Source organism: Diplotaxodon limnothrissa, linkage group LG6, assembly GCF_057381915.1.
Source record: "Diplotaxodon limnothrissa isolate DT_005_m linkage group LG6, D_limnothrissa_male_GT1.1, whole genome shotgun sequence".
NCBI classification, from domain to species: domain Eukaryota; kingdom Metazoa; phylum Chordata; class Actinopteri; order Cichliformes; family Cichlidae; genus Diplotaxodon; species Diplotaxodon limnothrissa.
This window is the reverse complement of record NC_140601.1, coordinates 44144257-44167959: the sequence shown is the minus strand read 5'-3', so window position 1 is coordinate 44167959 and position 23703 is coordinate 44144257. Positions and strand designations below refer to the sequence as shown.

The 23703-nt window shown below is 49.3% G+C and overlaps 5 protein-coding genes across 5 annotated transcripts in view; 2 read left to right on the top strand and 3 right to left on the bottom strand.

Moving 5' to 3' along the window:
• Positions 1-1978, bottom strand: part of LOC146631364 (E3 SUMO-protein ligase ZBED1-like) — a 2242-nt gene extending 264 nt beyond the window's left edge. Inside the window, exons 1-3 of the mRNA XM_085355375.1 lie at positions 1025-1978; positions 220-839; positions 1-132 (exon numbers count right to left, since the gene is read on the bottom strand). The exon at positions 1-132 is cut by the window's left edge and continues 264 nt beyond it. Of these exons, the coding sequence (XP_085211501.1) occupies positions 1-132; positions 220-839; positions 1025-1889 (1617 nt within the window). The 5' untranslated portion in view covers positions 1890-1978. The remainder of the gene's footprint in view (positions 133-219; positions 840-1024) is intronic.
• LOC146631363 (uncharacterized) overlaps positions 1-5799 on the top strand; it is a 9239-nt gene extending 3440 nt beyond the window's left edge. Inside the window, exons 6-8 of the mRNA XM_085356671.1 lie at positions 2217-2326; positions 3854-3950; positions 5432-5799. Of these exons, the coding sequence (XP_085212797.1) occupies positions 2217-2326; positions 3854-3950; positions 5432-5799 (575 nt within the window). The remainder of the gene's footprint in view (positions 1-2216; positions 2327-3853; positions 3951-5431) is intronic.
• sptbn1 (spectrin, beta, non-erythrocytic 1) overlaps positions 1-5914 on the bottom strand; it is a 35363-nt gene extending 29449 nt beyond the window's left edge. Inside the window, exon 1 of the mRNA XM_085355334.1 lies at positions 5828-5914. The gene's annotated coding sequence lies outside the window, so the exon portion shown is untranslated. The remainder of the gene's footprint in view (positions 1-5827) is intronic.
• A 1147-nt stretch (positions 5915-7061) lies between these two features.
• On the bottom strand, positions 7062-10405 carry polr3f (polymerase (RNA) III (DNA directed) polypeptide F). Its single transcript, XM_085355337.1, has 9 exons — positions 10266-10405; positions 9777-9894; positions 9603-9670; positions 9451-9518; positions 9267-9379; positions 8773-8916; positions 8514-8621; positions 7967-8158; positions 7062-7893 (listed from the first exon to the last, which is right to left on the bottom strand). The coding sequence occupies exons 1-9, from the start codon at positions 10325-10327 to the stop codon at positions 7816-7818; spliced, it is 951 nt and encodes a 316-aa protein (XP_085211463.1). The 5' UTR covers positions 10328-10405; the 3' UTR covers positions 7062-7815.
• Positions 10406-14818: 4413 nt separating this feature from the next.
• On the top strand, positions 14819-21781 carry dzank1 (double zinc ribbon and ankyrin repeat domains 1). Its single transcript, XM_085355336.1, has 19 exons — positions 14819-14927; positions 15004-15151; positions 15234-15300; positions 15392-15431; positions 15678-15870; positions 16105-16222; positions 16329-16442; positions 17932-18015; positions 18092-18214; positions 18291-18452; positions 18524-18758; positions 18839-18942; positions 19061-19144; positions 19222-19321; positions 19839-19894; positions 19980-20057; positions 20138-20265; positions 21329-21403; positions 21640-21781. Exons 1-19 carry the CDS (start codon positions 14819-14821, stop codon positions 21779-21781), a joined length of 2160 nt encoding a protein of 719 aa, XP_085211462.1.
• The last annotated feature ends 1922 nt before the right edge of the window (positions 21782-23703 follow it).

Genomic DNA, 23703 nt, shown 5'->3' with positions numbered 1-23703 from the left:
TGAGAGATGCATAAAAGAGGAGGTAGGGATTGGAGCTGCCTTGAAGAAACTGCCCAGGGACTTTTTTGCCTTCTTCAGGGGACGACTGGGTGGATCATCTGTCTGGGCCTCTGGTTCAGCGGAGCTTCTCTCCTGGAACAGAAAGCAGATTATAAGAAAAGTAAACATTTTGGACTAAATATGAATTGAAAGGTTTTATATATAAGCATGCATGAATACCTTCTGTGCCACTGCTTCCATTTCTGACATCACTCTGGTCTTGATGTCTGAGACTCGATCAGTGCTGGTGTAGCTGACTTTAAATCTGGGATCCATGAAGCACGCCATGTCCATAAGTTCCTGGGTAGCTGGATTTTCATATTTAGTAATCAGGTACTCGAGGATTTTCTTCTTAATTGATTTTGTCAAATCACTGTCTTCTTCCTTCTCTGCAAGCACCGACGTCTTCATCAGATGAAGGACTGGTTTTACATATGAAACACTAACGTAGCTCTCACCAGACAGGGCATCTGTAAAGTCTTGCAGGGGGTGTAATGCCTGGTTGACAGACTCCAGTACCTCAAGATCCTGCCAAGTAGGAATCAAGTGTCTTGATTTCTTGTCTGCTGAGATGACATCAGAAATGGCCCGCTGCTGCTCCAGGACTCTCTCAATCATCTTCTGCCTGGAACCCCACCTGGTTGGGCATTCTGTGATCAGTGTGTGCTCTGGGAGGTTGAGCTTCTGCTGTGCTTTTTTCAGAGCCATCTTTGCTTTCCAGCTGTGGCAAAAATGTCCAACTAACTTTTTGCAAAGTCCAATGGCTCGGGCAATGCGGGCATCATCTTTGATAGAATTTTCTGGAGAAATAAGAGGAAACAAAAAAACTGTCATGTTTAAAACCTTTTTTTAAAAAAAAAAAAACTAATTGAAATTTATAACTAAAGTTGTCTAAAAAGGTAACATTATCCTTATCAATATCAATTTGATAATAATGTATAGCACATTTTCATTGCTAAAAAGATCTGCCTTGAATAAAACTTACCGATTGCAAGGTGCAGCCTGTGTCCAAAACACTGAAGTCTGACCCAGTTGTTTAGCTCCGTGGCTCTCACAACATTGGCACCGTTGTCTGTGGTGATGCACACTTGTCGATCTTCTTTAAGATCCCAGCTGGCTAACACCTCACGTAATACATGGGCTATATTTTCACTAGTGTGGGAGTCTGGAAAATACACAGTCTCTAGACACCGTGTTTTCAGTTCAAAGTCTTCGGTGAGGAAGTGCACTGTGAAACTCATATATGGTTCCGTTGTACGACTTGACCATAGGTCTGTAGTGCTTGCGTAGTTTTCAGCTTGGCTCAGTTCAAACATGACGGTCTTGCGGCATGTTTCATACATTTGTGGAATGGCGACATGTGAAAAGTAGTTTCGTGAGGGGATGCGGTATCTCTGGTCCACTTTATGTATCAGACTGGTGAAGCCCTCTCTGCTAACTGTATTTATAGGCATCATGTCTTTAGCCAAAAAATGTGTAATGGCCTCTGTTATTTCTTTGTACCGCTTCGACGTTTTCTCATAAGGAATTCCACTTGAAAAACTCTGATACAGAGACGGCTGTTGGACTGCTGCGCTCTTTGTCTTAACATTAGCAACCTTTGTTTGGCTAGCCCTATCTTTCTGGAACTCTTCAAACAGTTCTCTGTGGTTGTATTGAAGATGATGGTGGAGATTAGTCGTGTTTCCTCTGGTGGTTGCCACGAGTGTTCGGCAAGTTTTGCAGAGTACCTGTGTTTGGAGAACGTCGTCTTTATCAAATCCAAAGTACCTCCAAATAAGTGAGGTACTATTTTTTTTTTTAGCCACGAGTTCAGTAGCATTCTCGTCACGCGTCTCGCTCTCAGCCATTACAACTCTGACTCGTTGCTGCAGCGTTGTTCGCGCCCGACCTGCGTAGGAGGCGGGCCTCTAATCCATTTGATTGGTTAATGCCGTGAAGGGCTCTATTCGACTGGTCAAATGTGTAAATGGATTTCTTTGATTGGTAAATTCTTTACAGCACGTGTGTAAACATTTTAAGGTACCCAATTATCGCAGTTTACGCCGTCTTTTGCGATGGGCCCATCGCGCAGGCTGATATCGCGATGACAATAAATTTTCGATTTATCGTGCAGCCCTAACACGCACACACACACACACAGACACACACACACAGACACACACACACACACACAGACGCACACACACACAGACACAGACACACACGCACACACACACACACGCACACACACACACGCACACACGCACACACACACACGCACACACACACACCTCTTCCTGCTTCTGTTACTTTTCATGTGTAGCTTTCACTGTTCTTCTTCGGGGCTAAAATCATCTGTTTCCTGCTGCAATCGGCTCAAATCGTTTTTGTGTTGCGCTCCGAAACACGTCACACCCTCCCAGCGGGTCGGGGAATGTGCTGCTGTTCTCCCGGCTCGGCCACCGGGGGAGCTGTAACCCAGCCCTCGTCTGCTCGGTGAGCTGAAGAAGCCCCGCCTGTAAACAAACCACCACCCGACATCAGCTGGTTGTAACTGAATCATTCAAACAGGGTGTGTTCCAAAGGTACCTCCTGTCTCCTTTCCTCACCTCCTGCTGAGGACTTAGGAAAAGAGAAGTGGAACGACCTCACACTCTCTCTCCTTGACGGTGTGAGGATGTCCGCCGTGTTGAAACTACAAACGTGCATCGTCCTCTGTCTCAGCGTGTTCTGTTGTTTGGTGGAGGTCATATGAACGAGAACAGCCTGTGTAAACGTCCTGCACCACAGAGGCGGGAATTTTAAAGCCGGAGGAACATTTGGGTCCGATTTACTGCCTCACAGAGACAAACAGAGTCTGTGCTGACAGCTGTGAACAGCAGCACTTTGGGCCTTATGCACGTGTTTATTTCACTCCCAGGAGAGAATTTTAAACGTCGCTTCAAACGCTGTCACACACAGGTTACACTGTAACACTATAAACACATCAGCAGCTTATGGATGAACATCAGCTGCTCGGCCTCGGTTATTACGTCGACAGTTTTCATGGACAGTCGGATGGCCTGTCGCTGTGAATTATGGGACGGTGTTATCTCCTCTCCTTTCCTCAAGGATGCTTCGGTGTGTCCTACTCTAAAGGAAGCACTGAAGCTCCTTTCCTTGGTGTTTGGGGAGGTGGAACCGCTCCGATCATGGTCACGTCTCTCAGTGAGGAACCTTCCAGAGAAAGTTTCAGAATGCGCCCTTTATGTAGTCAAACACTAAACACTCAGCAGCAGAGGATTGTGGGTAATGTAATGAGTCTGTGTGTGCCCTGCTCCCATTGGCTGCCTGAGTCAGCTGACTGGAGCAAATGGAATCAGAGTTATAGGCCTTAGCGGCGGCAGCAGCCATTACAGCACTCAGAGGAAGTCCCGAGGGACGCTAATGGACCCAATTTCCTGAAACAGCCCAGCCTGAGAGTCTGAGTGCAGAGGTCGGAGGTCAGGGACAGCTCTGCATCCGTAGCGTCAATAATCATCCCACACGGCGAGGTCGAGGACAAAGAGTCATATGTTAAAGACCAGAGAAGAAGAAACACAGCTGCCGTTAAACAAACAGGCACAGAAGAAGAAGCAGCTGAGAATAAAAACACACACCCTCGCAGCATTCCTGACAGGCACAGCTGTGGACACACCACATCTATCCCTCTGCCCCGTGGGGCCCTCCATGGGAGCAACAGGTGTGTGTCACCAGTCTGAGGCAGCAGCTGGCTCACGCCACGACGCTGCTCTGCCCAAGAAAGTGTCAAGAACGTCTCCACATTTTAGCTCCTCCTCCTCTGTTTTTTTAGTACGATGACATGACGACAGAGGAGCGACGACCGAAAACCACAGAAGAGTCTCCAAACCGAGCCTCCGACTCAGTGCTGCCCCCAGTGGGCCTCGCAGGTGCCGCAGAGCCCAAAAACTTGATTCAGCCACGCCGATCAGCCGTGACAGCGCGTGTATTTGTGATCAGTCGTCATTTATTAAAACTGATTTTATACGTAAGCTTCCTGCGTCTCCTCAGTGCTGAGGAGATGGAAGAGGAGGAATCCCTCACCCGCTCAGGTCTGACGCAGATCACCGGGTGATGCACGAGGCCGCGGCGAGCTGAAGTCAAAGTGATCACAGAACACTGAGGAGGCCACGCTTCACCTCACTGGCGTCTGCAGGTGTGTTTGTAAGCGAGCTCGCCGCTGCGCACGAGCAGGGAGGAGTTATTGGATTTACTCAGCACACAAACAGCCTCATTTCCTGGAGCGCCGACCCCGCCCGGCAACAGGAAACAGCTCGGCGCTCTCAGCAGGCGCACACAAACATCCATCAGACTCTGTGTCCAACACACCGGGCTTTCTACGGCGAGAGTGAACAACAAACAGGCCGGAAGTCTCCACAGAGCTTCATCGGGCAGTGAAGTCTTCACTGTGCAGAACCAGAACCAGGCCCAACCGGTTCTTTGGTTTGTGGAGGCAGAACAGAACCACCAGAGAACTGAAGTTCCAGGAACCTCTAAGGAGCATTGCTGCAGTGTTATCAGTGAACTAACCAGAACCTTTACGGAGGTTAGCAAACCGGGCCAGGAACGCCTCACCCAAGGTTCTGTTTACGTTTGAAGAACATTCCCTGAACGATCAGCTGATCGATCAGCAGAAAACAAACCACGTAAATATTTAAACCAGAACCCCGAGAATGCCATCCATCACTTCCTGTCTCATTAGACAGGCAGCCATTAGAACACTCAGGCAACATTCAGGGAAAGGAAGCGAAGCGTTACGGGAACACCGGGGGTTGCTCCTGTCGTTCTAAACGAGTTTGTTCACATAAACACAGACGGCTCTAATTTCTAAACCAGGACATTTTCCGTTATGGAAGAGCTTTCAGAGAACGTGGAGGTAACTCCAACCACGCAGGGACCTTAAAGAACATGTCCCAAACAAATTCATGGGATGCTGGATCCCAGCTCTGCAGTGTTGGGATGCTCCTAACGTCAGAAAAACATTCCCAAAACGTTCACACAACCAAAAGCTGCTGGTTCACTGGCTTCCTGTTAGAGGAGAACCTTTAGGGAACATTTCATGGACATACCTATAAGGGAACTGTGACCCTGACAAACGGTTTGGGAACGCTGGGATGAGAACCCAAGTGTTCCCATATGAGCCCTCAGATGATCTTTCATGTTCCGGTTTGGGTTGAAGGACGTTCTGTGAAGGTTTGGGAAACGTTGTGTTTTATTTACATGTCCTGTGTGTGTGTGTGTGTGTGTGTGTGTGAGAGAGAGAGAGAGAGAGAGAGGCAAACACAAGCAGAACCGGTCACGCTGAGCGGAACCTGACGGGAACTCTGAGGAGCTGTGTCCGGTTTCTGGGCCTCCCGCCGCTGTTTTCCAGCACTTTCTCCGGTCGGAGCGGCGGCTCTCGGCGGGCTCGGCCCCGCTGAGCTCCCGCTGAAAGGAGCTGTTATTGTCCGGGACGCATACACTCCTCACCTCCTCCTCCTCCGCGGCCACGCCTGTTTGTCTCCTCTCATGGCGCACCGTTATTCTCATCCATCCTTACTAATGGCTGCTGGCGGGGACGAGCCGCGGACACGCGGGCGGAGGAGCACCGCGGCGCGGGCCGCGCGTCGGCGGGGAGCGGCTCCAGAGCCTCCGGGAGGGATCCCGGAGCCGCTCCCCGCCAACGCGGAGCGAAGTTATGGAGGAGCCGAGGCTCCGGAGCGCCTCTCTTCAATCACAGCCACAGTAGAGACACAATAGAGACAGTAGAGACCAGGACGCTGCTTACCTGCTCAGGGTCGGAGCGACACTCCAAACTTCAGCGGAGGTGAGGAAGAGTCTGCAGACCGGAGAGCACAGAGGAGGTGGCGGGGGCTGCTGCTCCTGCTGCTGCCGCAGGGGATGACGGGAAAGAATCCGCACTGCCCCCTCCCCCCGCTCAGAGGGTTCGGGTCTGATTCTGGGCTTCGGGTCCGCCTGCAGAGCGCCCCCTGCAGGCCGCAGAGAGCAGCAGCAGCAGCTTCAGTTGATCCGAGTCGGAGCCTCTTTATTCCACAGACAGTTACTATTATTGTTGTTATTACTGTTATTACTGTTATTTATTATTATTACTAATATTGTTATTGTTACTATTATTGTTGTTATTACTGATTAAGAGGCCACATTACTTTCTGACACGAGTCCCGAACACAAACATGAGTGTTAATGAGGATAAAAACATTTGCTAAATAAACGATGACACATCCTGTTAAATATCCGTGTTTTACAGTTTTTATGGCACGTGCTCTAATAAATCTCTGTATGTATTCACGTTGCACACATTAAACTTTGTAGTTTATAATAAATGAATGAATGAAACAGAACCCTCCAAGCCTGCAGTTCCTCTAGTGTGCAGCAGAGGCAGCAGTGAGTCAGTCCTCATAGACTCCCATGTTAACGGCACATTTACGGCTGATGCAAAGAATTTCTACCTTCACACCTGTACCAAATCATGCAACCATGCACCTGTTTGCAATGTTAGGGGCGTGGCCTCTGTGACTGACAGGTGCACCATCACCTGAACTGCACCTCTGGTTCACGTTTGTCCTGCTGGAGCCTTCTGGAGCATTTTAATGACATTATGTGAATAACACGGTCTGTGACAGTTACTGGCAGCTGAGGCTCATGGGTAATGCAGTATTTGGACTCCTCCTTCACAGCGTCTCTCGCTGAGCTATGAATATATCAGATATGAAACATGTTGTGTAACGTGATCCGTGCTGACACTCAGCGCCGAGCCCATTACGGCCTGATGGAGCTTAATGGCATCTAATGGAAAACATGGTGGGCTGCGATTGGACAAACACACAGAGTGCATCAGACAATAAGAGAGATAATCTGAGTGCTGACCGTCTCCACATCAATTCACCGTGAGGCCCATTAGCGCTCCCACAGGCTGAGAGGAGCTCCGTGACCACCTCAGAGATTCAAAGAAAACCACGCAGAGACAGACAGTAAACGCCACACGGCTAAGTCTCCACCCACTTTATTCATACACCAAATCACGACACTCGTGGACCAAAATAATCACAGAACAGATTGAATGTCAGAGCGCCTCATCAGAGTCCTCTGGTGCTCTTCAGAACCAGAACTGAGGAGGTCCAGGCCAATGTGACCGCTGCTCTCCCTCCCAGAGACCGCGGCCTGACAGCCCGCGCTCAGGGCCGTTCCCCCCGCCTCGTCCCTGAAACCAGCAGCCAGGGCCAAAACTTTAAACATGAAGGTGGAAACGTCCACATGTTCCCTTCAGCTCAAACAACCAGAAACGGCTCTGATTGGCTGCAGGTGTTTGCCTCACTGCATAGCAACCACAGCACCACCTGGTGGTCAAAAACTGGTTCCAACAAAGAAAAATTATTTTCCTTCTAAATCATTTTATAATCAGGACACTGGAGCTCACACACACACACACACACACACACACACACACACACACACACACACACACACACACACACACAAAAATGCGGTTGTACTACAGAGCGTTTGCAGGTGGGAGCGGCATTATACCAAAACATCTGAGACCATGTGACCATGACGGGACCAATAAGACGACCTCAAAGATTAACGATGTCAAACAGAAACAGTGAAGCAGCTCCAGAAAACAAACATTGCGCCTCCAGAACCAGAACCGGGACACACTGCTGCACGCCATCGTCACAGGAACTAAGGCCGCCAGCTTCTTCACGTCTGTGACGAACAGGAAGTGAAGCTTCCGTCACAGAGAAACGCGTGGCGTCAGAAGTCCAACCACTCGCTCATGTAGATGCAGTTGGATGGCGAGATCTCTCCGCCCTCGTGGCAGTCGTCGAACACCTGCGGAGAGGAGACGGGATGAGTTCGGGTGCCCTGAGAGCGGCCCTGGGTACATGTGGACGGAGCGCGTTACCGGGCAGAGTCCACAGGGCGTCTTGACAAGGCCGGTGGGCTGGATGATGGTGTTCACGCCACGGTACAGCTTCATCTGCCCGTCCACGCTGCCCACCGTGCCCTCCTTGGCGGCGATCACGGTCATCTCCACCTTCCCGTCGTAGATGAGCGTGTTCAGGATGGTCTCAATGTCGTCCATAGACAGGTCCACCTGAGGAAAGCACGCAGACCAGATTCACACGCACAGATAAATAGGTCCGTGCTGTCGACCCCGCCCTTTCACCTCGTCTCATGGTCGCTTTCATTCACCTGACCAGGAAAGCAGATTGGCCAAAGATCAACTAAACCCCGCCTTAAACACCTGGACCCGGGTCATTAGCCTGAGTCCAGGGGACTGTTTACACGCAGGATGAGGTATAAAGTCTACGCTCCCGCCTCCTCAGGTAACGCTCACCTGCCTGAGCATCTGCGCCCAGCTGCTTCTAATGTGTTTCTAATGTGTGTGTGTGTAGCTGTCTGCAGGTTAACGCTGTGCTGTGATTGGTGCGTCTGAGGTGTGACGTCACCTTGCTGATGCCCAGCTCGCAGATGTACTTCCAGACTTCGTGCGACGTGGCGAAGGAGCTGTTCCTCTGAACCATCGGACTCTGCTTGTTGTCCCGCGCCGCCTCCGCCTCGACGCAGGAAACACAACGAGGGTCACATGACGGTTCATACAGCTCTGAGACAGGAAAGAAGGCCGCCCCGCCCTATTCCCGCCTCAGAGCGCCGCTCTGCCTCCTCCTGCTGGGCGCCGTTTGGACAATGAAATAAAGTTTATTGTACCTTGCTCTGCAGGAACTTGAAGCACTGCTGGTTGAGAACCTCCACGAACTCGGACTCAAAGTCCTGGTCGCTGTACCAGGCGCCGCCCGTCACAGAGCGGTCAGGCTGCAGGTTGTACAACATGTACACCTTCTTCTTCGACGCCTGCACAAACACGCCAGCGGAGAGGAAGTATGACATCGTCAAGTCAGCGTTTGTTTACAGGAAACGCACGGAGACGTCGCGTCTTTAATTTTTATTTACTTATATGTGTTTATTTCCAAACTGTTTTATAGTTTCCAGATTTTTGCTGATTTACATATTTTACAGATGTTTGTTGTAAACATCTGTAAAATATATACAATTAGAATTTAAAGTTTTTTTAATTTTTCCACATTTTAAGCTGATTTTTCTGCACATATTTAAATAAACGTTTACTCTTTCAGCAGCTAATGTTATTGATTATTGATCAGCGATAAGGCTGATACAGCCATTATTGATCGTGACGGACTCACGGCCACAGACTTCACAGCTTTGATGAGCTTCTTGCTCTCCAGGTTCTTCAGGATCTTGTTGATCTCGGTCAGAGGCAGGTTGCTCTTGAAGCGGATGTCTCGGCTCCAGATTCCTGCAGAGAGATGCAGACGTCACGGCGCGCCACGGCAGCGAGCCAAACGGGGACAGGAAGTACTCAGTTACCTTTGTTTCCTGCGTCCTCGATGATCTGATAGACCAGCTTCTCCTGGTTGTCTGAGCCCTTCATTTTACTGAGACAGAACAGACAGGAAGCAGCTCAGACACCAGCAATCACCTGACAGGAAGTACACTCCTACACCTGTGTGTGTGTTTACCTGGTGCTCTGTGAGTCCTTCAGTCTGTACAGGAGACCTGCACTGTTCCTCAGCAGGTCCAGCTGACCCTGAAACAAACACCACCTCATCAACCTGCTGCCCGCTCAGCACACAGAGTGAAAAAGAGCGCCATTCTCCTCACGCTCTGGAGGTGAGTGAAATCATCAGACTGACCAATGAGAGCAGCTTGTTGATGGCCATGGCTCTCTGCTGTGGCTCCAGGTGAGGCATGTCGTTCTGAATCACCTGGTCCGTGATACCTTGAGGGAACTGCTGACACAGCTCTTTGATCCTGAAACACACGCACACACCAGGTAAAAATCACAGTAAACCTGTTTCTGTTTAAACTCTGAGTTTTAATCGTTTTCTGCGCCTGCTGTCTCGGCTGCTCAGGCTGCACATGAAGAGCAGCAGGCACAAACTTTAGCTCAGAGGCGCCATTAAAGACCAGAACATGTCCAGATGTTGGTCGTGCGACGCCAGCTGATGACTCTGATTAACGCCGAAGTGACCAGCAGTGCGGGGCAGTGTGAACGCGCGTTCATGACCTGCACGCAGGCGCTGTGTGCGCGAGCAGAACCGTACAGGCGATAATTGCGACAGTATTCGTCCGGAGTCCGGTGCGCGGACAGAGCGGCCCGCCGGCCCCGCTCCTCCCCTCACCTGTTCTCGACCTCCACGGGGTCCGACAGGTTCGTCTCCTTCTTCACCTTCACCTCAGCCATCTCCAGCGCTTCCTGCCTGCGCGGGGCTGTTACTAAGTTAGCCTGTGAGCTAATATTGTGACTGACTGCGAGCACACGCTGGGGTCCTTCCGTGTCCCAAGCGACCGGAAGCGTCCTGAAATCCGCCTGATTAAAAAACACACCGCGGTCAGATCCCGATCTTTTGTTTGTGTTTAAGCATAGATACCCGGCCTGACTGTGTCACAGTATTTCTTTCTTTCTTTGCTTAATTTTATTTAAATAAATTTATTTGACTGGTCTTTTTCAGTATTAGGCCGGCGGCCTCTGTTCCTGTGACGATGACGTACAGCAGCTTGTCCCGGTGATTTATAAAATATATCACATATAGAAATATATGACTTTAAATTTTACGGTCATTTTTCACCAATGTAAACTTTAAAGGGTACGTTTCTAACTGGTGGGCGGGTACTACAACTACAACTGGCAGCACCGCCCACCTCTGTCGTTTAGGCGTTTAAAACAAGCGTCCCCGCGGACAGAGCCCGTTGCTATGGTGACACTCCGGTAAACTCGGCAGCAGTCCCGGTGATCACCTGGGCCTTCATCCAGGTAAGAACACTGTCTCTGTTTGTTTTTATTTACCGGCGTGTCCCGGCCATACGCAGTTCATCGAACCAGAACCGGCCCCATTCAAAGGCTCAGAAAAAACCACCTGCTTGCTGCTACTGCTACTACTGCACATTCACCCAGTGTATATACTATATGTAGATATATATAATGTTCTTCCTCTACACCCCCCCCCCCCCCCCCCCAATTTTTGCACATGTCGAGGAGCGTGTCAGGTAGGGTTGCCAACCGTCCCTTAAAATACGGAAACTGTGCCTCCATAACATGAAGGTTATAACAGAAAATCTGTCGCGCTCTCTCTCTCTGTCTTTCACTCACACAGACACACCACCACCACCATCAACTTTGCTAAATTGCTAATGAAAAACATTGATCAGGCAGCTGTGATTGAGCAGCAGTGTAAATCCAACTGTTTTCACGGTTGTTGTGGTCGTGATCATTTTGTGATGCCACATCGAAAAGGTTCGGATGAGCTTTCCAAAGTTCTACAAGTTGTGCCTCCATCGCTTGTGTCCAGATCACACGCTGCACAGCCGTGCTGCAACGTCTTTTTCACCGACGTTTACGTGTTTGCGCGCGAGCAGTGTGAGCGGCTGTGGTGTCACGAGCGATTGATGATCGGGAGCTGGTCGTGAGGTGTTAATCACTTCTCGTTACCCCACGTATACTACACGATGCACGATGAAGGCCAAAATCGGTCCGATCACTCAAAAATCGTCTCAAAATGGGCCTAAAATCGCACAGTGTGAGCCCAGCGTTAGAGCAGCAATGTTTGTTCCCCTCAGAGAAAGGGAAGAATGGGAAAAGGAAAACACCTGGCTGGAAAAAGTTAATATGGGCATGTGCAGTGAATATCAGCGCTATGTGGCCAGAAGTGTGATAATATAATTTATTTTGTGTAATAAACGACTGCAAGGATAGATGATTACAACAAATTGATGACTAATACATAAAAGTAATACATAGATGAATAATGATGAGTTATGATGCGTAATCATGGGAACAAGCGGGTTTACAAACAGGAGCAGCTGATTAGCATCAGAAAAGCTGAAATATTTCAACTGAAGCCAATTGTACTAAATGCACTAAATGTGCACTGTTACAAGAATGTTTTTCTTTCTATTGTTTTCTATTATTTTAAGTTAAGCAGGACAGAGTTCTTTTAAAGAAAGATTTACTTATATTCTCAAAAGTTAAGCATGACAGGCTTCTGTTTAAGAAAGAGACCTGTTTTACTGTGTTAATGTTGTCATTTTGAGCTAAAAATAAATGGCTAAATGATCATTTGTTTCACATGTGTTCATATCACAAAGAATACACATCTACTTAAATCAAATTCAAGTCAAAGGGTTAAAAAAATAATTTCACACACAAAAAAAGAGCTAGAAAATTCACCACACTGGGAAGGGTGAAGACAACTGGGTCGCCCGGCCCTGGCCACGAGGTGTCCCTTATTTATTTTTCAGGGAGTTGGCAACCCTAGTGTCAGGCTACATTTCACTGTGTGTTATACTTGTATAACTATGCATGTGACAAATAAAGAACCTTGAAGTCTTGAAAGTAAGAGCAGCTTCAGTCAAACTAACAAAGAGACGGTAAAGACACGGGGACCAATCACAGGCTTTGTTCAGGTAAACCTTCAGGAAAACAGGAAACCCTCCCAGAAACCTGAGATGTTAACACCTCAGTCCTCTCAGAGGACTCACACCAGTAACTTGCATGTCCCACTGGGTCACGGGTGGTGGAGACGAGTGTCTGGCCTGATGTAGAAGGCTGTGAGACCCGCTGTGATGTTTGGAGACGACAGATGAGAAGACAGACAGACGGTCACCGGGAGCAGGGGCGCATCTAAAGACATGTTCTTAGGGTGGCATGGAAATCAGATGTGTGACAAAGTGGCTAGGACAGAATTCATTTGCCATTTGTCACTTGCGTATATTGTTATTCTGTGTTCTGTTATTTTACAGTCAGCCATAATGCTTTAATTTAGACATTGCTGGTGTAACTTCTCTTAACACACAATATCCCGGGTTTTGTTTGTGGTAGCAGTAGTTACATTCTTTACATCCATGCATGTGTTTTAAAGCAAACACTACTAACCATCAGATCATCTGAATTCTCTTCTGTTTACAGGCACATGTCTAGTAAATTATGTTTCTTTATGTTGCTTTGGTTATACTTACCATGGTGTCCATGTTGTGCATTCAGGTCCTGTATGTGAGACGGGTGTGTGGGAAGGGCCGCCCACTACTTCCTGTTTATATAGGGTCATGAGGTCAATGATTGGATCACTGGGTGTAACCAAATGGAGGGTTTTTCATTTTGTATAGTATTGTTTGTTTTCTTTAAAGTAGCCTTTTGAGTTATATTGTATGCAGTGTTTTACTTTACAAACCATTTAGTTGAGTAAATGAGTTTGTCAGTTTCATGCATGACTTTATTCCTGTTCTTTGTTTAGAATTGTATTATTTGGTTTGACCTATTTTGTTCAATGGTAGGGACTAACGAGGTCAGGTGTGGGCAAAGTCTTGTATAAAGCCAGTGGGATTTTTGCATGCCTGATTGATTGTTTTATGGTAAAAGGGAGATGCTAGCAATAAAGTATGCTTAAAAAGAACTTCAATTGTCTGCTAATGCTATTTACTTATCACCTTCCTTGCTGCTTAAGTTATGCTACATCACAAGATGAGGTGGCAAAATCAAAGCAGTTTCTTTCCACAGGTGTTTCATTCTGTAATATGTATTAAATTTGGTTAAATACATCAAATGCAGTAAGCATACACGTGGATATATACATAGTCTGTTTAATTGGCTTTACACCAAATAATGAAACATCTCGGTTACTTAAAATATGTGATTTTAGATTTTCAGTGTTGTATAGTCTGTATGATAAATAAGTATGTAGCCCAATGAGGATAACATCCAGAAAGCTACACGACATGTGAAAATGAAATTAATGTGGTGGATCAGCTAGAACTTTACACTCTTTTTATCAATGGTAGATCATTTTAACAAACAACACAAAGAGTCGGGCAAGCATCTGCTGGGTCTAGCTCAGAGGATGGCGACCAGCCTCCAGGAAAGGCTGTAGCGCCTGGCAGTGGGTCAGCACTGGCTTTGTTCTTCCAAGTAAAGGTTCTGGATCAGGACTGTTCAGTGGGGGAATCACTCCAAAGCGGTTTGATGTGGCCGCACTAAGCTGCTGAGAACTGCAGAGCCTGAAATCTGACGGAGGTGTTTGCAAACCGCCGTACAGGTTCAAAGCTCTTTATTTGTCACATGCATAGTTATAGAAGTATAACACACGGTGAAATGTAACCTGACACGCTCCTCGACATGTGCAAAAATGGGGGGGCGGGAGAGGAAGAACATTATATATATATAGTTTATACATTAGGTGAATGTGCAGTAGTAGCAGCAAGCAGGTGAATTCTGTACTACAGAATAAAGCTACAGGAACATGAGCCACCACCTATGCGGCCCAGGTGCACGTCGACATCCCCGCCCTCCTGTCGGACACCGCTCGTTCGTATCCATCAGGCTCCTGCCTCGTTTCATGGACCGATGCTAGAGCGACCAACGCGTGCTGCGTGTTGGTCGCCCGGCTTCTGTGTACAGAGGGTTCATTATCGCCCCTGTTGTTATGATATGAGGTTCTCTGCTCTGTGCAGCAGGCGGTCGGTTCTTTGGTTTGTTCTCTGTGCTGGGACACAGATTCAGCTCCATCCATGTATTTTACAGATGCATGAGACAGTATGAGGCTACTCAGCAGAAGTAACTGAGTAAAAACATGAATGAGTGAAACTATGTTGGGACAAAGCCGGCGAGGACGTCTTACTGTCTGAAAGGGAACCGAACAACTGATTTATTGACTAACTGATTGGTTGGCAGACGGTTGTTGTCATGGCAGCAGGGGCAGTGTCAGCTCCGCTCATCATTCCCATCATCCACCTGCAGACTCATCGAGCCAAGAACCACATCGACACGAGCACACCTGTGTCCATCCAGTCAGGTAGAACACCAACCGTCTGCTCATCCACCCAGCATCCATCTATCCAGCAGGTCATGTGACAGGTGTGTCTGTGCAGATTCTGCAGGTGTTCTGATCTTTTACACTCTGGATGGTTCAAAGCCGGGGGCGGGGCATCATGGAGCAGCAGGCAGCAGCAGGAAGTACAGCCAGCCCATCCTGCTGCCTGCAGGCCGGGTGACAGTCCGAGCGGTGGCTGTCACCAGGTGAGTGGTCACCTGACATCAGTGCGTACAGGCAGCAGATGTTTTCACAGTGTAGATCAATAAAGTTTATGTTTGTCTGCAGTGACGGCAGAGAGAGCTCCATAGTGACCAAGGTTTTCTCTGTGGATCCTCTGGACGACTTCCTGCAGGTAATCGCGCACCTGCCTGCTGCAGACCATATTTCCCAGCTGCCCCTGCACACACCTGATGATTCACAGAAATGCTTCCTTTGCCTTCCAGCCACCGCCTGAAGGAACATCCTTTCTTGCTGAGACCTCAGGTGTGTTCAGTTAAATTCACCTTTATTCATAATACGGTACATTACAACAGCTACCTCAAGTCTTACCGTACTGACAGGTAAAGACGTACAACATTACAGAGAAAACTAACCAATCAGAGGATACTGTGTGGGCAGACAGTCGAAATGAAGAACTCCCCCTTAACCTTGGGCGGTGGGGGGTAAACCTGCTCTTTCTCTTCATCTGACCAATCACAGAGCTTCACACTTCCTGTTTTCTGTGTCCAGAGCCAAAGATGATGGGAAATCACTCCCTTCAGTCAGGCCCTCGTTTTCTGAACGGTCGTCATGGCTCTGAGATTGACGCCCAGCTCGCCTCATCTCAGCGCTCCCAACCTGCGGTTTTTAGGGAGTCAGGTGACCTGAGGCAGCTGAAGAGCACGGAGACGACACGAGTGCAGCGAGACACCGACTTCCTGTGGTACGAGCACACGGTACAGCCCTCCATCAGAGCCAAAAGTTTGTGGACCGCTCGTCAAACAGAGCCGGTGAACGTCCCAAGAGAAGAAGGAAAATGAGGAAAACATTTTCTCTTTTTTAAATAAATACATTCAGTTTGATTGATTTCCACTCATTGCCCAGGTGTGCAGGTGTGTCCACATACTTTTGGCTTCACAGTGTAAACCAGATAAGGCAACAGTTTCTGTGCATCCAGGTGTGCTCGCTGTCTGCATCGCCGCCCCTCCGACCCGCTCGCTCAGTTCTGCGCTCAGTGTGGAGCGGCGCTTCCTCTGCTGCCCGGTCACAGGCTGCCACCTGCTGAGGGAGGACAGGTACTGCATGCACTCACCTGTAAGAGCATTGCCACGTCCAGCTGAACACCTGACATTGAATCTATGTGCGTGTGTGTGCATATGTGTGCGTGTGTGTGTGCGTCAGATGTTGCTGTGTGTGTTCTGTGGGGCTCTAGTCCCCGCCAGCACACACAGCTGTTTGGTGTGTGAAGCTGCCATCGATCAACAGCTGCAGCTACGGGCAGGCATCACTCTGCAGGTACACAGACACACACACAAACAGACACACACACGCACGCAGACAAACACACACACAGATACACGCAGACACACAGACACACACACAGACACACACACAAACAGACACACACGCACGCAGACAAACACACACACAGATACACGCAGACACACAGACACACACACAGACACACACACAAACAGACACACGCACGCAGACAAACACACACACAGACACACACAGACACACAGACACACACACAAACAGACACACACACGCACGCAGACAAACACACACGCAGACACACACACAAACAGACACACGCACAGACACACGCAGACACACAGACACACGCACAGACACACACACAAACAGACACACGCACGCAGACAAACACACACACAGACACACACAGACACACAGACACACGCACAGACACAGACACACACACGCACAGACACACACACACACGCAGACACACGCACGCACAGACACACACAAACACACACACAGACACAGACACACACACAGACACACACAGACACACAGACACACAGACACACACACAGACACACAGACACACAGACACACACACAGACACACACACAAACAGACACACGCACGCAGACAAACACACACACAGACACACACAGACACACGCAGACACACGCAGACACACACACAAACAGACACACACACGCACGCAGACAAACACACACGCAGACACACAGACACACGCACAGACACACGCAGACACACAGACACACGCACAGACACACACACAAACAGACACACGCACGCAGACAAACACACACACAGACACACACAGACACACAGACACACGCACAGACACAGACACACACACGCACAGACACACACACACACGCAGACACACGCACGCACAGACACACACAAACACACACACAGACACAGACACACACACAGACACACACAGACACACGCACAGACACACACACACACACACAGACACACGCACACGCAGACACACACACACGCAGACACACACACACGCAGACACACACACACACACGCAGACACACAGACACACGCACAGACACACGCACGCACAGACACACACAGACACACACAGACACAGACACACGCACAGACACAGACACACGCACAGACACAGACACACGCACAGACACACGCACAGACACACGCACGCACAGACACACACAGACACACACAGACACAGACACACGCACAGACACAGACACACGCACAGACACACGCACGCACAGACACACACACACACGCAGACACACACAGACACACGCACGCACAGACACACACACGCAGACACACAGACACACACAGACACACGCACGCAGACACACGCACGCAGACACACGCACACAGACACACACACGCAGACACACACACGCAGACACACACACACACACGCAGACACACACACGCAGACACACACACAGACACACAAACACACACACACACGCACCCTGGTGTTTACCTGTGGTGGATGCAGGGTCATGTGATGTGTGTCTGCTGTGGAAGTGGGAATCCGGCCGACGCCTTCAGCTGTCTGACCTGCGAGAGCCGCTTGCAGCAGGTAAGCAGCTGCTGACCACACCTGTACAGCCTCACCTACAGACAGTTTACGCTCTCTTTACTCCTCATGGCTTCAGGTGGGCGGAGCCAGGAGCGCTGTGCCCTCTGACCCAGGAGCGCACACCAGGATGTTGTCCTGCACCAGATGTAAACGTTTAAACCGGAGCGACGCGAGATTCTGCGACTGGTGCGGCTCCAAGGTGAACCCACACCTGACACCTAAAGCAGTGTGGAGTGAGGCATTGTGGGATTTGTAGTGACACTGTGTGTTTTCAGCCCGCCCACGCTGCCCGCTGTGTGACGTGTCAGCGTTGTGGAGCAAGTGCACACCCGTACGCTTCCTACTGCACCGCCTGCGGCATCTTCCTGGAAGCACCGGTCCCACTCGGATCCTGCGGTGACATCACACGATCGGTCAAGGGCGCCGCCAACCGCCAGGTATGTTGACATCACGCCTTCCACGTGTTGCCTTCGATTCCAGCCAGTCAGCTCCCTCCTTTTGTGTGCAGGTGGGAGTGCAGACTGCCTGTGGTGCCACCTGGCGGGCCACTGCCTCTTTGCACCCTCCGCGAAGTGTGAAAATCGCCACACCCACTGTGGATCAGTGCACACAGACTGTAGGACTCTATTACCCATCAGGCACTGAGCTGCAGATGAAGGAGCAGCACAGAGCGCTACAGCTCCTCAGGAAGCAGGTGCAGAGCGACCGCCACCCACCGCTCACCGCCATCAGCCCGGGACGAGGTAAAACCCAACTCACAGTCTCAGTGTCGGGGGCGGGGTTACAGAGGCGTCGTTCCGTGTGTGACACCTGTCATGTTCAGGTTACTGGAGGAAGCAGCTGGATCACATATGCGCTCACCTGAGGAGCTATGCCCAGAACAACGCCCCCTTCAGGGCGCTGCTGGGAGAGCCTCGTCTGGGCCGGGTAAATCACACCTCACACGCCCTTCACCTGTCCAGCAGTGACATCGCCGTGTTAAATCAGAAGGTGGTTTTACATGAGCAGGTGCAGGCAGGTCACTTCCTGTGGTGTTTCCTTGCAGATGGTCTCTGCGGTGATTCAGGAGGATCGCCGTGAGGTCAGTCTGACCGTCAGCTTTGCAGCAGCCGAGCTTCAAGAAAAACAGGTGTGTTTGGAACAGGTGGGCTGAGCGTAGAACATCGTGGTTATTTAACGAGTTTAACGAGTGGGGTGTGGTCTCAGGTGGGTGCTGACGATGACATGGGATCTCCAGGTGGAGGATTTGAGCTCGCCAGCTGGACCAAGACTCTGAGCAGCGTTGCAGAGCAAACAGGGTGGACAGGTGAGAGCCCATGTGACACACAGACATTCAGCTCAACATTTCAGCCAATTAGATTCCTCGGATTTCACCAAAACCGACCTCAGACTTAGACCTGTGTTGGTCCGATTAACCAGCAGGCATGTTATTGGTCAGATACCTGCTGGGGAGTGCTCTGGTGTTGGCCAGTCAGAACAGAGTAGAGTGTGAAAGGGGCGGGACCTCTTTATGTTGTATCATTACACCTGAGCTGAGCTGATAATCAGTACGTCAGTTAGCAACACGAGGAAAGACGAGGAGGAAAAAGACACCCCCCCCCCAGACTGAGCTCCAACAGGGAGATCCACCTCAGCACAGGAATCATCACATTTCACAACATGGAAGACGTGAGCTTGGAGGGGGGGGTGAGTGTAGGTCTGTGTCAGTGTACGTGTGTGTGTGTGCGCCATGTTCAATCGAAGAAAGTGTGATTGGTTTTTCATTTACATCAGCCAATCAGAAGCTGCTGATCGATCTGTGCTTTTATTTTGGTGTCGGACAGGAAGTGACCAGCTCTCGGCTCCACCCTCCAAACCTTACCTGACGCCCAAACCGCTGGTGAGAAATTCCGCCCACAGCTGAGTTCAGTTCCTCGCTGATTGTACCTGTTCATGCTCCTCTCTGATTGGCCGTCTGGCTGCAGGTGAAGGACGTTCAGCTGCTGACGGAGCTGGGTCCGGGTCGAGGTGAGGTCGGCGTCATCCAGCAGCTCCTGGACCAGGTACCATCCTCTGCGTGCACCAACAGCCTGCTCAGGGTCACCTGACGCGCTTTACATTTGTGTGTGCGGTTGTTCGCCAGGGGGCGGACCCTTCCTGCTGCCGGAGCGATGGCCTACACGCCTTGGCTGTTGCCGTGGTAAATGGTCACCATGACGTCCTACCTGTTTTGGTGCAGCGAGGCGCCGACGTCGACCAACAGTCTGGACGGTAAGACCAGGTTTTTATTTTTTATTTTTTTACAGCTAGAGCAAGGTGACACGTGATCCCACAGGTGTGTCTACTGAGGGCCCGCCCCCAGTACCAGAGCAGCAACCCCAAACCGGAAACTGCTGGCGAGGGTAAACGTAAATTCAGTAAGATCATAATTCACGTCGGCAGTAATGACACCCGGTTACGCCAATCGGAGGTCACTAAAATCAATATTGAATCGGTGTGCAACTTTGTGGGACTCTGTAGTTTTCTCTGGTCCCCTCCCCAATCAGACCAGGAGTGACATGTTTAGCCGCATGTTCTCCTTAAATTGCTGGCTGTCTGAGTGGTGTCCCAGAAACGATGTGGGCTTCATAGATAATTGGCAAACCTTCTGGAGGAAACCTGGTCTTGTTAGGAGAGACGGCATCCATCCCACTTTGGATGGAGCAGCTCTCATTTCTAGAAACATGGACAAATTTATTAAACCCCCCAAAATATGACTATCCAGAGTTGGGACCAGGAAGCAGAGTTGCAGTCTTACACGCCTCTCTGCAGCTTCTCTCCTCCTGCTACCCCCCCAAAAACCCATCTCCATAGAGACTGTGTCAGCTCCCAAACAGACAAAGAACAAACTAAAAACCAGCAACAAACAACTTAAACATAAACAATTACAAAGAAAGAACAATACAGTATCCACATCTGAACCAAAGAGTAACACAGTGAAATGTGGATTATTAAATATCAGGTCTCTCTCCTCCAAGTCTCTGTTAGTACATGACTTAATAATTGATCAACAAATTGATTTATTATCAGCTGATTTCATGCATGATTCTGATTGGCTGACGGTTCTCAGACTCGTGGATTGAGCAGATCACCTTCAAGGTCTTCATTCATCATAACAACATCCCATAGACTCCGCCCACTTCACTGTACTTACCTGAAACTTGCCCGCACACTGGTTGCTTCAGATTCTGGATGAGGTGCTGATGGAGCCCTCTGATTGGTCCTTGTAGCTACTAGCTTCCATTATTTAGACCCTGTGATGCTCATGTGTGGTGACACTCCTCCTCCTCCTCAGGATGAAGAACACTGCTCTGCATGAAGCTGCAGCACTGGGGTCTGCAGGTGTGCCGTGTGCTGAGGTCCTGCTCAGGTGAGTCTGAGTTAAATGCTGCATTCAGTGTCTCTGTGTAAACACGGCCGCCTGCAGGTGTGTTTCAGAGTCAAAGCTTCTTAGATCTTGAACGAGAGACGGTTGGTGTGGCAACAGTGTGCCGGGTCTGACTGAGATTGAAAGTTCCAAGTTGCTACTGAATGCAGCACAGTACCTGCAGTTGTTGCTCCTCCCACTTGTCATAATGACATCATCCTCTCTGTCCCTGGTTTCAGCTGTAAGGCCAACGTGAGGCGGAGGAACGCTGCGGGTCAGACGGCGTATGATGTGGCGGCGAGCTTGGGCTGCAGCAGCATGGCGTCTCTGCTGGCGTCTCAGACTGGACTGGGCAAACTGGGAATCATGAACTCAAGATGAAGCTGATTTTTTTTCTGATTGGTCTGAACGTGAAGTGATGTGTACAGCTCAGAAAGTGACATCGCTTCCTGTCAGCGCAGACATGCAGATTACAGATTTTGGACCCTTTCAGTCCGGCTTCCACTGAGACCGGATCTCTGGGATCTGTTGGTGGGTTCTGATGCAGGAATTGTTCTGTGATCGTTTTGCTTTGTCTCAGCGCATCCTTCGATAGCATTGACCATAAAAACGCTAACAAGCTAACAGGTTTTGGCGCATATATCTGGCTCCGGCTTACCTGGTTTTCTTCCTACTTATCAGACAGGAGCTTTACTGTTAGGACTGACAGGTTCACCTCTAACGTCGCCCCCCAACCTGTGGGGTTCCACAGGGTTCAGTTTTGGGTCCATTATTATTTTCATGCTTCCATTAGCTGCATTATTCAGTCATTTCTTATCATTTCTATGCCGATGACATTCAGCTGCATGTGTCAGCCTGCTCAGCTGGAGTCGCTGTCCACCCTAGTCCAGTGCTTAACTCAGGTTTCTGATTGGCTTTCTAACAACTACCTTGTTTTAAACACAAACCAGACCGAGACAACGATCGTAACTCATCCTGGACTACAATCTGAAGTCAGTCAGGTTCTTGCTTCTTTCTGTTAAGTCAAATATCTGATTCGTCTCTGGGCCTCGACTCTGTAAAATCTCTGTCTCGTTCCTGTTTCTTTCATTTAAGGAACATTTCTAAACGGCGACATATGGTCTCCTCAGCTGATCTGGAAAAGTGTTCATGCATTTGTGTCGTTGTTTAGATTATTGTCACGTCCTGTTTACCAGCTTGGACAGATCTTCTCTTTCTTGCCTCCAAGCTGTACAAAGGCTGTTTCAGTTTAAACAAGCCTTCTGTTGATCAAAGCCTTGAACATTTTTTATTTACATTTAACTTTGATATTGTTTATATTGTCTATTTTATTACTAACGTTCTGTTTATCTTAACCTTCGCGTACAGCGCTTTGTGACTGTCTACGAAAAGCGCTTAATAAATAAACTTTACTTACGTGTGGAGGTGTCTGCCAAGGTTCAAGTAATAAAATATTTCGGGATGAGACTTCTCTTTATTTTAGAGTCTGATTTAACAGCTCCGCCCATAAAACAGAAAAACAAGTACCTGATCTCGTTTATGGTGTGCTGCTTCCTGTTCCTCCAAAATAAACTTCAAAACACCTGAAAGCAGCAAGTAAAGAGTTCACGGAGGTCAGAGGTCATCAGGATGTTCATTTTCTCTCAGACTTCAAAAAAAAAAAAAAAAAAGGGGGCAGGGATAGCTCAGTAGGTAGAGTGGTGGCCCCATGATCGGAAGGTCGGGGGTTCAACTCCACTGAACGGCTACCCTGAGGTACCCCTGAGCAAGGTGCCGTCCCTACACACTGCTCCCCGGGCGCTGCATTGGTGGCTGCCCACTGCTTCACTGGGTGAATGGGTTCAATGCAGAGGAACTATTTCCCTATGGGGACTAACACATACACATTAAAAAAATCAGACCTCTGGACAGTCGCCCCCAGCTGGAAATTACAGAATGGTTTAAGGTTTGAGACCTTTCTGTGTACTGCTGCTCCTGCAGGGGGCGACCCGGCGCTTCAGACTGACCTTCATCAGGTACAAGGACAGTCCACACTCATCCTCCACGTATGTTTCAGTCACAGCTTACTGTCTAACAGTCTGACAAAGCTAACCATGAACACCACCCATACAACATTTACTGAACACCTGCACAGGTGACACTGGCAGCATGATTCCACAACCACAGACGGTGAAACGGGCTGGTGTGTTGGTAAAGTTTAGTCCTTGTCTAATGAGGCATTGCTGTGTTCTTGTGGTCCTGGACCTCAGGTGGTTCCTCGCCAGGGGGATCGTACCTGAGCCTCCACATGTCCCTGTCAGCCT